This window comes from Centroberyx gerrardi, chromosome 17 (genome assembly GCF_048128805.1).
Source record: "Centroberyx gerrardi isolate f3 chromosome 17, fCenGer3.hap1.cur.20231027, whole genome shotgun sequence".
Taxonomy (NCBI): Eukaryota; Metazoa; Chordata; class Actinopteri; order Beryciformes; family Berycidae; genus Centroberyx; species Centroberyx gerrardi.
Genome location: NC_136013.1, coordinates 16,671,553 through 16,685,149, shown reverse-complemented (window position 1 = coordinate 16,685,149; position 13,597 = coordinate 16,671,553). Strand labels below are relative to the sequence as shown.

The 13,597-nt window shown below is 45.8% G+C and overlaps 1 protein-coding gene across 2 annotated transcripts in view; it reads right to left on the bottom strand.

The window, feature by feature from the left end:
- Positions 1–4,639: 4,639 nt before the first annotated feature.
- Positions 4,640–13,597, bottom strand: part of akt1 (v-akt murine thymoma viral oncogene homolog 1) — a 31,521-nt gene continuing 22,563 nt past the window's right edge. For both annotated transcript variants that reach the window (XM_078289390.1, XM_071899322.2), the window contains exons 8-14: positions 13,203–13,271; positions 12,908–13,033; positions 11,560–11,688; positions 8,169–8,383; positions 7,752–7,839; positions 7,457–7,559; positions 4,640–6,629 (exon numbers count right to left, since the gene is read on the bottom strand). In XM_078289390.1, coding sequence (XP_078145516.1) covers positions 6,550–6,629; positions 7,457–7,559; positions 7,752–7,839; positions 8,169–8,383; positions 11,560–11,688; positions 12,908–13,033; positions 13,203–13,271 — 810 coding nt within the window. In that variant the 3' untranslated portion in view covers positions 4,640–6,549. The remainder of the gene's footprint in view (positions 6,630–7,456; positions 7,560–7,751; positions 7,840–8,168; positions 8,384–11,559; positions 11,689–12,907; positions 13,034–13,202; positions 13,272–13,597) is intronic.

Sequence of the window (13,597 nt, the reverse complement as noted above, 5' to 3'; positions counted from 1 at the left end):
AATAGGTTAGTTTAATCACCATCAAGATCTTTACACATCTTGAACACACCTGGGACATAGACCTATTTGTAAAAATCAAGAACTAAATGCTTTTAGACCACTTTCTATCTAAAGATCAGCAGAAAGCAGTTCAAAGGTCATATATATTTCATGACATGGTGTAATAAACAGCTGAAGCTAGTGTGTTTTCCATGAGAAGCCTTATCAACAGTACAGAAACAAGCAACTATGCAATAGAGAACAACATGTTTTAAAAAATTGATCAGATCTACTTCTGTCAGTTGCCAATCAGCCTTGGGCTTTTTACACGGGAGACGACAGCCGCACGAGGCGCTCACCGCGCCTCATGTGAAGGGAAAAAATAGCTGGTGCTCCGCCGTGGTAACCATAGAAACGCACAACTGTGTAGTCTACAAGATGCTGCTAATGACAGCTAGCAAGCTAACGTTTGCATATGTTTACATAGCCATATAACTACTGAATTGTAATGTACATAGTCTACCTCATTTTTTTATTTTATTTTTTTTAACCTAAAGACAACTGCTGACAGTCTGAAGCCCAAACCAGCAAAGAAGTCAGTGTTCCCCAGGGCGTCAATGGTCCAGGAAGCTGCTGTCATGGCAACACTTGATGGTGTCTTTGAACATTTCATTCCATCACCTGCTGACAGAGAAAAACTGGGAACCAAGGTCATGCCACTGACAGAGAATCTACTAACCCTTCTCAGTTACTTCCTGTGGGTTTACATCACTACGGAGGACAACATGCTCAATGCACTCTTATGACAGAGACGTGTCGCTGATTGTGGAGAGAACAGCAAAAGAAGTTGATGTGATCCTGAGAAAAAACAGATCTACGGAACCTTTGGAGGCTGACTGGTTCAGGAAACTTATTGTGAACGTAGCAGCCACAGAAATCTCAGGATACCTTCTGGATGAGCATCTTAATGGGCCAAAGAAGGCGCAGATAACCCGAAGATGTTGGAACATCACTGGAGGGAAAGGACAGTCAGTCTCATTTGGTAATCTTTCTTCTCCAAATGTCACTGGAAAACTTACCTATGCTCCTTCAACCAAGGTTTCTGCAAATTTCAAAGAGAAAGATTTCAGCAAATTGGCTCCTGAGCTTTCCACTACGATGGCTGCCCTAGCAATCCCAGAAGCCATTGCAAGACCTCTGAGTTCTGCTCCAGTAGACACTCTTGCCACCCACTCTGGAGCTGTAAAGGAGGACTCTGTGTCTTCCAGACTCAGTGTGTTGGATTCAGACGTTGCCTCTAAGCAGGCCATCAAAGCAGAACAAGAAGCCCCTCTACAGCTTCCCGCCTCTGCTCCCCTGGGGACAACTGTCATGACAATAATGACTTTAAATGAATACTCCACACATTTCATTGGTGACTTCTACACACTGGCTTTGGAGGCTGGCTCTAAGTTGTCCATCACAACATTCCAGGAAGCCATTTCAAAACTCCTCAGCTTTGCTCCTGTGGACTCTCTGGCCTTCATCAGAGCAAAGACAGGAAAGAAGAATTCCAACTCTTGCAAAGCTGTTGTAAGAAAGGTGGCAGCAAAGTTTGCTACCAAACAGGATGTCAGGGCCGGCCTAGATGCCACTGCAAGACTCACCTACGCTCCTTCAGATGTTTGTGTCTCCACAAATGTAGAAGCAAAAGTGGTTTCTTCAGCTTCAAGGTATAAGATGACCATAGTGATTGACATGCATTCTGCCAAAGTGGAGCAGGATCACACTGGACCACACCCTGCCACCTCTGCACCTGTGGATCCTCTTGTCTCCACACCTGCTATGAAAGCAGTCCTTGGTGAGGAGGAGGAATCTGGAGCTGTGGCCACACTGGGTGAGTTACAGATATTGTACAGAGAAAAGTAAGTAATAGCCTATATAGAAGAACAATGATGCTGTTAAATGTGACAAAGGTAAAACAAGAGAAGATGTGAATAGGGAACCATAAAAATTAGAAAATATATCGCTGCTATTATTCTTTTTCTTTTGTTTTTCCAATACAGATGGAACCAAGCCCAAAAAGACCAAGAAGAAGGGAAAGTTCAAGGCATTTTTCAAGCGTCTCCGAAAGGCACTGACACGTTCCTTCAGGACCTGAGAGGCCGATCCTTGAGTACACCATGATCCCTTTATCAACCAAATAAAGGAAAACAGGCATATGCAGCTGTGAATTTCATTTCTACTGTCCATACAGTATCAGTTGCTCTTACTGAACAAGTAGGATCATGATATTACTTATCAGCTAATAATTTTGATACCCTAGAGGGAATGGGATCCCAGCAATTTACAGTCAGTATCTGTAATAGCCTACACCAAATCAAATATAAGTTGATGGAGGTAGACCTAATGTTTTACTACCATATATCATCAGAGAAACAAAAATGCTCTAGTGATGATGTGTGAATATGAAATACCACCAGCAACTATCCAAACGGAAATTTCTTTTTACACATGCTACCCGCTAGATGGCACCATAGGTCCAAATTACTTATCTCCAGCAAACCTTCCATGGCTATGAAAGTCGTTTAGGACAGTGTGAATTAACTGAGGTCAAACCTGCTTACCAGACATTTTCAAACTTACATCCCATTCACACATGCCCATATTTTTGTTCACTTTTAGTAAGTGAGGTGGTGGTAAATAAAAAGTTGAAGAAAAAAATACATTAATTTATCCCCCCCCACACCTCATAGACCTCATATACAGTAGATAATGTCAGTCTAAAAGGGTGGGTCTAAAAAGGTGGATGAAGTGAGTTTAGGTGGGTTTACTGTCCACTACATCCCTGCTTTTAGTGTCAAGTGTTACCTGTTTCCCAAGGGTCCTGACCCCTGTCACAGAAACCCCCCACCCACCCTCATATAAAGAAACCTGCTCTTTCACCGAATTATGACCACCACTCTCTTTGTCTCTCTCCCACAAAGCATCTAAGAGCATCACATCCCCATGAATCAACAATCTACCAGCGTCAAAAGGGGAAAACCAGACACTGAAAGGCAAACATTTTAAAGTAACACCAACCTGAATAGCATCAGGAAAGGACTAAGTGTTATTTGTTTCAAAAATGTGTCCCTTTAATGAAACAGGCCTATCTAACAAAGCTGAAGAAACTGACCTGGTTTCCAATACCCTACATTCAACGTGTGGTTCACTTTTCATTTTGCCTCCCATTAGTACCACTCTAGAACAGAAGTGATGCTTTGAAAGACACTTCTGTTCCAAAATCCAACCACATGGCAAATGCTTTTCCTCTGAGTTCCCGGTGTTTTTACTACCTGCTACAATTTTTCTGTATAATTGTCTGTATATGAGTAAGGAGCCTGGCCTTGACCTGTAAGACACGGGTTCAAGCCCTGTGTCAGAAGGATCAGTCCTGCTGAAGTGTCCTTGAGCGAGAGATATGACAGGAAATATTTTTGCCTGTAGGTATACAGTAAAAGAGAAAGGGTGTAGCTTGTGGGGTGTGTGAGTGACAAGTCCCCCTCGCAGCCCGGCACCATGTTACCTCCAGGGAGGGAGGGAGGGAGGGAGAGCCGGCCCGGGGTGGAGCTGCAGCCACAGAGCAGTGCAGCTGGAGTCAGGTGAGGGACGGTTGTCAGGTGAGCGCCACACTGGGCCAAAACCACGGGTCTCAGCGCGGTGCGGTGCAGCTGGCCAGAGACAGACTGCGAGCCCTGGCTGTCAACATCTGCTCCATGAGACTGTACCATCTGCCCGAGGCCCGGGGGAGCGGCGTCTCCGTCTCCGAGCAGCTGCGGAGCCGCAGACGTGGACCCGAGCGCTCCTGCTGCAGAGGCGGAGAGCGGGGCCAAGGCACCGTCACAGCCGTCCAGGCAGAGCCGCTGAGCGTTAGTCATTTGTCTCAAACACTTATCTGCGCTTTGTCCGGGGGAGTGTGATCACATCTAGATTCAGGCAATACACGAACTCATTATTCTGCTCATTATGCACTATTCTGTATTTGTGTTGGAGTGACTTTACTGATATGGCTACAGAAGCGTATCAACAATTCAAAAATCATATATTCTTCACATTTGCATTTTTCTTACACACCTATCCACAGTGATTTATGATGGGTGCACCACTGGAATGAGTTTCAATTTTCCAGATCACCAACTTCAAAAGTGACCTGTAAGGACTGCAAAAGTCACATAAGAGTAGCAAATATTCATGTTTCTAAAATGATCTTGTATGAAAAGTGCAAGTTAAAGACATAAGACACAGGCAGAAAAAGCAGGAAAGGTGGAAGGAAAAGGACATGATCAGGTGGAAATAGATGGGGGGAGATGGGGAATATCAACAGCGTTAGTGTGAAAAGCAGCATATAACTGTAGCTGTACTAGTATTGAAAAACTGTTTTTGATTATTTTTCTGTAAACTGTAGAATTTCACCTCTCAAAATTCAAAGAGGAAGATGTTTCTCTGAGTCAGAGTATTCAACTAAGAGCTTCAGCATCATGATGACAAGGCCGAATGAACAGTGAGAATTTCTAAGCAGTGATCAATATCTCACAATATATTTGCCCAAATATAATGGATTAAGTTGCAATTCATTCATTTGTATGTCTTCAAGGATAGAGCTTTAAATATTTCACACCAAAACACGAGTCTACACAGCTGTCATTAAGACCTTTTATTTCATCAATTTGAAAGAAAACAGAAACAGTAAAAACAGTGTACAAAGTTTATATTATTTGTTTACTAAAGCTGGTGTCCTCAGTCTCGGGAGTATGGGAGGGCAGGTACAAAAAAAGTTGAAATAAAAAATAAAAAGTATAAAATGAATTTCCCTATTTTCAGAGGGTGACAGCAAAGGGTGAGAGTGCATAGGAATAAGTAACAATCAGATTCAAAAATTGAACAAAAAAGGTTTGCAAACGATTGAAGTGAGAAACAATATAATAAAAACCATTACATTCAATAACGTATGATGCACTTTTGAATAATGATTATCAGTCATCTTAAAAAATACTGAAGAGTTCTGGAAACCTCGAAGTATCGTAGTACGCTTTGAAATAAGATTTTCGGTTTCCAAGATTCTCAGTTTAGCTTCAGCCATCTGCAAAAGGGGAGTAATGATTCAAACAAGCAATTTTTCTTTTATTTGTATCCACAACAGTTCAATTTACATTAAAAAAAAGAAGCTAATTTAGTCTTTACCAACCATAAAATACAAATAAGAGTCCAAATACAATCATTTTGGGGCTGCAAAAGTGCATATCATTGGCACAGTCAAACTCATTTTAGTCAATGCTGGTCTCATATAAATAACAACTCAGAAGCTTTGTGAAGGGACAGAAGCCCCCGATCGATCGAAGCACATCAAAGACGACTCTTTGTGTATTTTCCCCTGAAGCCCAGTTTGTTTGCAGAGTTTTCCTAAAGAGGTGTATTATGTTAAAGTGACCTCATTGAGGCTGCAGCGAGTGCACTGGGCGGAAAACACCCAATACTGTACTTGGGAGGAAAAACCCAGAGGAGAGAAGAGTTTCCGATTGGCCGGCGAGGACTGGGGTACCTGACCGGCCCAATCAGAGGGAAACCAGGAAGTGTTTGCAGCACAGCATTCAGACAGGAAGGCATCAGGAACTAAGCACTTTACTTCGGGGCTGCTGGAGGAATTATTTATTATGGTGAACAGGCAACCGGGGGTCTCTCACGACTGTGGTGCGCAAACAGTTACAGCCCAAATCCATCGCAAGCCAGCTTCCACATACCTTAATGATTACTCTGCCTCTGCATTCTTTGCATGTCTGCCATTCCTCACATCAGACTGTATTGCACAATTGATTTATCAGACCCATCATGGTGTGGCATAACAATATAACTGAGACGTATCGGTGTCTGTTTTGCACCGGGGCGGTAGAATAGTAATCAAAAGCCTCTCTAGAAGGTGACATTTTAGTCTCAGGAGAATCAACCATGTGTTACGACACGTACGTTATGCAGAAAGATTGACTTTATTTGACACGGTACATTCATTTTTGAAGCCAAAAAATGTTTTGAAGACTTGGTCATAATGGTAACTGAATTGTTTGGAAGTCTTGGTGAGGAAAACATGGATCCGTCACTCACTCAACAGACAACATGCTCACATGATGTTGGTCCACAGTATGCCTATTTTCCATTTTAAACGGTCGATTCAAATTCAATTGGATATTATCAATACAAAATGGCCCTTTTCAAAATTCATAGCAACGGCCTAATTTGTGCATAATATAACTCTTCCCTATTCATTATGGTGCACGGCCGCCTGCTCAGTATACAACATAACAAGCAGGAGATGCAGGGTAGTGTTTACTCTTGCCATGGACAGTCTTCTTAGGCCACACAGAACAACCACAGTTTTCTTTGTTTTGTCTAGTATTTCCTCCTTCCTGTAAAACACAACTTGCAGATTGTAATGTTATATCCACCAACATTTGTAGGCCATGCTGGCAGGACCGGGCTGCGGCCCCAGTCTTTTGAGTGTGCAGTCGGGCGGGGTGAGGGGAGATGGTGGGTCCGGAGGAATGTATCGAGGGTTGTTCAGGCTGTCCCACTGGCAGAGTAGGAGAACTGGGGGAAGTGGGGTCTCCGCTCACTGTCGAAGGACTCCATACTGTCATCTGGGGGCGGAAGGGGGAGAATTAGTTAGTTAGTTGATTCTTCCACTATACCACTGTCACTTACTGGATTATCTCACTGTTTTATTTATTTACTTATTTTAAATATAATCACTTCATTAATATGATGCACGTAGCTGTAACACTGACCTGCATCTACACACAGTGTTTAGGAATAGCAGTTGATGGACTTTGTGAGAATCGATACTGTATTCATGGCACTGGCTCTCCAGGAGAGGGCAGACTACTCTCAAGGGAGTCAGGCATGCCTGTTGAACGGTTTCTGCACTCACATTAATGAGCAACCCAAAACTACCCGAAGTCTCATCCCAGACACATAAACTCTGTGACTTGACGAATTTGTTTGATTTCAAAGCAGATTCATGGGACATTCTCTCACGGGCCTGACAGCGTTAGATTTAACATAAAATGAAACTTAAAATGAAACAATGATGCTCATCTTGGGGTTTTCACATGAAAACTCAAACAAAAAAACAGTTCCAGCTTTAGCAGCTTGACTAGCAGCTTGACTGAACTGAAAACTCAACTTCTCAACTTCATTCTTAATAAAGTCTCAGAGGAGGCGGAGGAGAAATTGATCAGACAAGTCAGATGGCAACTCATCTCCTCTCAGAGGTTAGACAACAGATCCACTTGGGACTCCTGTCCACATCAGCCTTCCTGTCACACTCAAACACAATGCCATGAAGCTCCAAGCTGTGAGGAGGAACAGTTTGATGGTGTGAAGTAGTGAAGCAGCTTTGTGTTCTGTCAGATGTATCGGATGTGTGTATGGGTAAGTGAGTGTGTTATGTGTGTGTCTGTGTTACCTTGTCCGGGTGGCGTGATAGTGATGGTCTGTGCTGTGAACTCCTCATCAAAATACCGTGTGTCCGTCTCCGAGGTAACCTGGGGCTTAAAAGGCGGGACCAGCTGTTGGGGAGGAGAAGAGGCATGAGCGTTTCAGCACATCAGGGCCGTCAATCACAGGGGAAACAGTTGTCGCCCTGGTGACTTTCTACATCGTCTCTACATGGTGGCGCTCCAAATGACGCAACGTTATTGATCCCCGGGGGAATGCTAAGCTGTATGAGCTTGGTGAATGTGAACATTACAGATTCTGACCTTCTTCTCATAAACGTCTTGCCATTCAATCCCTGCGAAGAACTTGTGCTGCATGATTTCCTTGGCATCGTCAGGTCCTCCACCTAACCTGGAAGACAAGTACACAACAACAAAGAGTTAAAACAGGATGAATGAATGAATCAATCAGCTTCTTTTACAAGAAAGTTTCATGAATGCTATTCTTATTACTCTTATCTCAAACTTTTCCGCTCATGACCCCCGGAAAACGAAGCACAGGATGGAGAACTTTGAGACCAAATAACATTTTTTATTTCCACTTCTCAGGCTATTTCATCATATGAAGAAACCTAGAGGCTGCAAATATTCATTATTTCACAAGAAAAAGGGCATTTATCACACAGAATACAAAGATGATAATACACCTATATTAGGAATGATGCAGCGGAGGCACCTCACCTCTGCTTGGGGTCCTTCTTGAGCAGGCCGGAGAGCAGGGAGCGTCCCTCAGGTCCTAGTGTCCGCGGGAAGCGGATGTCTTCCATGAGGATGAGCTCAAACAGCTTCTCGTGGTCCTGGTTGTAGAAGGGCAGCCGGCCGCACATCATCTCGTACATCACCACCCCCAGACCCCACCAGTCCACCGCACGGCCATAGTCGTTGTCTTCTAGCACCTAGGGGATGGGTGGGATGGGTGAGGGGGGCAGAGGAGAAGATTAAAAAGTCTTAGCTTAGCTTAGCTTAGGGTTGTTTATCTAATGCAGCTGCTGGGATGCTTATGTGCTATTTTAACGTCTTGGGAGGGGTGCCACTTTGCTGTTGTTATAAAATAAAGAGAGAAAAAACAGACACAAAATCCTACCTGACAGCATATTCTAAGATGTAATGAGCTGAAGCAAAAGTGCACAATTCAGTTATTTTGGTTTTGTAGCTGCACGGTTCAATCATTACAGGTTTAGCTGTCAGTGTCGGTTGTGTTTGGATGTTAGAAGGCTGTGAAGACAGCAGCTCTTTAGGCTGTATATACAAAACCCCAAGGCTACTGGCCGGCCGCCCCCCCCCCCCCCCCCACCCACCTCTCCATCAAGTTCACCAGCTCTCCCCCTGGTCTGGCTGTCGAGGAGCCCCAGCCAACACTGACTCACATCTCACATTAGGAGCAAGGATAGAGTTTCCCCTGGAGCCCTGCATATTTAATCACCAGCGGGCCATGGTACGTGTACACACACACACACACACACACACACAGATCAACAAGCAGCAGAGGTGAGGCTAGCCTCAGTAAGCATATGTGTGGCAGCCAACACAGACAAGCATCTTACACACAGCCCACACAATGAAAAAAACCACGGCCATAGCGAGGCAAACACAATTCTTATTCTTTTTTCTATAAGATGACTTTTCTCGACAGTTCTTAATGAGTCAAACTCCTTCAGCATTGTGCTTACTGAACAGAGCAACCTGTTGCATGACTAATGCGCTGCTGAGCAGAGTTGTTCCAAGGTCTCTGGGGACATGTACTGGATTCTACTTCGCCAGGCGGATGTTGAAGGTGAAATCAAGACAAGGAGAACAGTCTGTTCTTTTAAACCTCAAGCAGCGTGATGCCAGGCGATTCAGGCCTAAGAATAGAATCATAGGTAAAAAGACATGGGCGGATTAATAGAATTAGATACGGACACCACAGTGCACAGGCCGGGTGAGATGGTCCTGGAAAACAGATGGACGGATGTGTCCGTAAAAGGAACAAAACTGCTGTGTGTGCGTGTGTGTGTGTGTGTGTACGTGCACGCACGCAGCTGCGCATGTGTCAGTGGGCACACCGCCTGGCGCTGTGGTGAGTGGCGAGCGTCGAGGAGGAGGACCGGGAGGGCAGGGGGAGTAACGTGAAGCCGGCGTGGTGCTAGGATTACTGGGCCGTCTCTATTTCCAGCGCTGCTGTCGTGTGATTCACACCGCGCGACAGCTGGGCCCGCAGCTGCCCCATATATGTAGAAGAGCGCCACAGCTGTGAAGCTGCCAGGAGCGCAGGAGCCAAGCTCATCCCTCATATACGTAACCAGGACTGCCTGCCTGCCTGCCTGCTTGGGCCCCGGCCCCAAACTAATACTGTTACACTGCCCCAAAGGAGCAGAGACATGGGAGGAGGGAGGGAGGAGAGAGAGGATAAAAGACACAAACACTTGCTGCTGCTCTGGAGCTCTACTTGGTACTGAACTTTTTTCTTACAAAGTTCCGCACTGACAGCCATTAATCTTACAAGCTTGTAGAGTCAAGATCAGTTTCAGCGACTGGATTAAACCAGTCCGCATTTTTCTTTTTAGATATTCCCTAAAAGCCAATTCCCTCAGCCAATACTCATTTTCTTCTTTAAACTACTTAATAACAGTGACAAAGTGAATTTCCCCCGCTCTCCTTACTCTAGAGAAAAAACGATCAGGGTTTGCAGAGCGGGTCTCTCTCCTCCCTCTCCCTCTTTTTTCTCTTTCTCTCTCTCCTGCTCTGGGTGGAATATTCCCAGACGTTACAGCATTCCTGTGCAGCACACACAACAAGGTCATTGTTTACTGCAGAACAACCTGTAACACTGCCTGGCCCGCGCTCCATAGAGACGCTCGCCAGCGACCCTGTTGCCATGGTAACGCCCCCTGATGTCTCCTGTGCTCTGCTGCTGAGGCCGGAGCCATCACAGACTGCGCTACTACTGTGCAGGAGAGAACAAAACCAGAGAGAGGTAGGGATGGACAGGTGGGGGCTTCTGAAGAGCCTTTAGGATTAGGCACTTTAAGAAAAATGTTTATAAAAAGTATAGATAGATTTTATGTTGTACGTAACAAATGGAGTCATTTTGTGTCTTATGCTAGTCCAGGTGTGAGGGAGAAATTTCATATTCACACAGTAGGCCAGCTCAGGCCATTGCCTTGATGGTCTGGTGCTGATGGCTAGGTGCAGGCAAGGGATCAGAGAAGTCCGCTGAAGGAGGATTGGTCTAACAGATGAGAAAAGTGTTCCTGTGCGGCGGCCTGAAGGACTGTGGGATAGCGTGCCCATGAGGCCCCCAGGCTCTGCCCAGGTCAGGGAAGGCATCCCGGGCAGCAGCGGGGCTGTGGCTCCCCCGGTGCCACAGAACAGCTGTAGCCAATGTGGTCTTTTCTCCAGGGGCGGAAGCTCACGTTTCCTGAGGCACTGCCAACACCTCCTCGCCCCCCCAATCCCCATCCCAACCAGCAAATTCCAAATGGAGGCTAAAAACAACGATCCGGCAACTGTGTCAACATGGACACCCTTCTCCCGGAAAACATTCTTACGGCAAGAGACAAGGGGCTAGCGCAAACACTCGTATACTTACACACACACACACACACACACACACACACACGCACCGCCCACGCTCACAATACCATATCAGGTTACACAGCCCACTCCAACACTTGTCATACCTGCACGCAATGGGGAGTCGCCACACCCCTCCCCAGCCGGCAAATATGAGAGCAGGCTGCCCTGCCCTGGGCACACGGCACACTCATTAACTCACAGACTTCAGCTGAAGATTAGACAGGCATTTTGGAACAGCTGCCCATTCTTCCACATGCCTCTCATCTGCCAGTGTCCAACAACACACTGCATGTTCACTGGCATTCAACTCATGTCATCATGACTGATAGGGACTTGTATTCTTTACTGAGCTCCATATGATTTTATAATTATTTATTCTGTATCTATTCAATCAAAAGGATCTCATTTTCTTTTTGATGATTTTTAGTAAAAAGCATTTGGTAACTATGTATGCTAGAAGAAAGTCTAGAAAAAAGTCATTATTTCAGGTAGAGTGAATCAGTGTTGGGGTTACCTCAGGTGCCAGGTACTCTGGCGTCCCGCAGAAAGTCTTCATGGTGGCACCATCTTTGATCCCCTCCTTGCACAGACCGAAGTCTGTGATCTTTATGTGTCCATCTTTGTCCAGCATGAGGTTTTCCAGCTGAGGGGGAAAAAGAGAGAAGACAGACTTCAGCATCAGCCTAAAATGACTGACTGACTGACTGAGGGAGTGGGTGAGAAAATGATTCTGGATGATGGTGGGAATGTTAACTGACATGTACAAAGATACAGGCATCTGTATGGACAGCGATAAAAAGGACAGGCTAAGTGAAGCGACAAGGCCAAAAGCCTGTGTATCACACAGTGTCATGACTTGAGGTTGTGTGGCCTTTTAATATCAGTGTGTCCTCCCTCTCTCTCTGTTTCTCTCTCTCCCTCTTTCCCTCTCAGTAAAAGTCACCTGGCAGCTGTAGCTCACACGTGGCCAGCAGCGCCCGGCCAGAGTCAGCACATCCTCCAATCCTGCTACCCTGGCATTTTCAGGAGAACCCTAGCAGGCTGAGAGCCTGCCTCATAAACCCAAGGGGAGAGGGGGAGAGAGGGAGAGGGAGGTAGGGAGGGAGGGAGCGAGGGAGGGAGATGGGGAGCTGCGCTGTGCTGTGCTGTGCTGTGCTGACCTGGCTGGTATAGTTTCATCAGCTGGAAGTAGTAGGGCTACAGATGCCCAATGCAACACCACCATCCCCTCCCAGTCCTCTGAAACACAAACCTGCCATATCAGTCAGCAGCTACCTATCTCTGATACCTCCGATCTCATCCTCAGAGTATACATTTTTTTATTCAAATATTTAAAAAAGGAGGAGCTGAAACCTTTGAGCTTCCATGCTTTGGGTGATGCCGACAATTTCCTCTCTCTCTTGCCAATCGCCATCAGTGTTTATTACTGCTGCGCTATCTGCATACATGAAGTCAATCATACAGCATACAAACATCGGCAACCGACACCGCTGCATGCGTGCTAAAACGGGAGGTGGTGGCTATCTGTTCAAAGGGAGATGGTGGTTATTTCTGTCTAGCTGCAGTAAGCGTATGGACCGTGCCTCCCTCCAGCTGCAGTGAGGTCTGGAGTCTGATCTGGGGGAGGCAGATCAATAAGCCCTGGCTGCTGCCACTGCTCTGGATGGAGGCAAACACTATTTATATCCTGCCAGGGGAGAAATGAAGAGAAGGGGGGAGAGAGAGAGAGAGAGAGAGAGAGAGAGAGAGAGAGAGAGAGAGGGGAGAGAGGCAGAAAGCAAGGAGGAAGAGGATGAGAGGAAAAAGAAAGGAAAACACTGAGCAGAGGCGGAGAGAAAGGGAGAACGAGTTCCCCCACCCACCTTTAGATCCCGATAGACCACGTTCCTCTCAGCATGCAGGTAGTCCAGCGCCGACACTATCTCTGCCCCGTAGAACCGTGCCCGATCCTCCGAGAATACGCGGTCCCTTGACAGATGGAAGAAAAGCTGTAGGGAAATAGGGGACATTGAGAGGGAAGAGAGATGACGAGGGAGTTGGGTAGTCCGGGGAAAAGAGGGATAGTAAAACAGATTAAAAAGAAAGTTAGAAATTATTCCGTCACTTGCTTCACTGGAACCTACATGTGGAGATTCATTGATGGTAAAGATGGTTTACCTCGCCGCCGTTTGCGTACTCCATGACAAAGCACAAGCGGTCATGTGTCTGGAAGGAGTATTTCAGGCCCTGCAGATGGAGAACAAGAAAGCTTAAAGTGGAACTAGGGTGGTAAGTCAAAAGGAAGTGGTTCTTTAACCAACTGATGATAGCATGAACCATGTCACGATGATAAGTTGTAGCTTTCGCTTCTCTGGCTATATTTTCAAACACAAATGTCTGACGAGCAGAGAATGAGGAAAACTGTAGCACAATGTATCCAATGTGTTGAGGCTTTCCAACAACTGTTGTGTGACAACTGCTGGTCCCATTCACTGCACTGAGCACATCACACTATGTGTTGCCTCCACCCACCACTTAGACCTGACATTTTGGAGGATCTGTTCAATGCAATC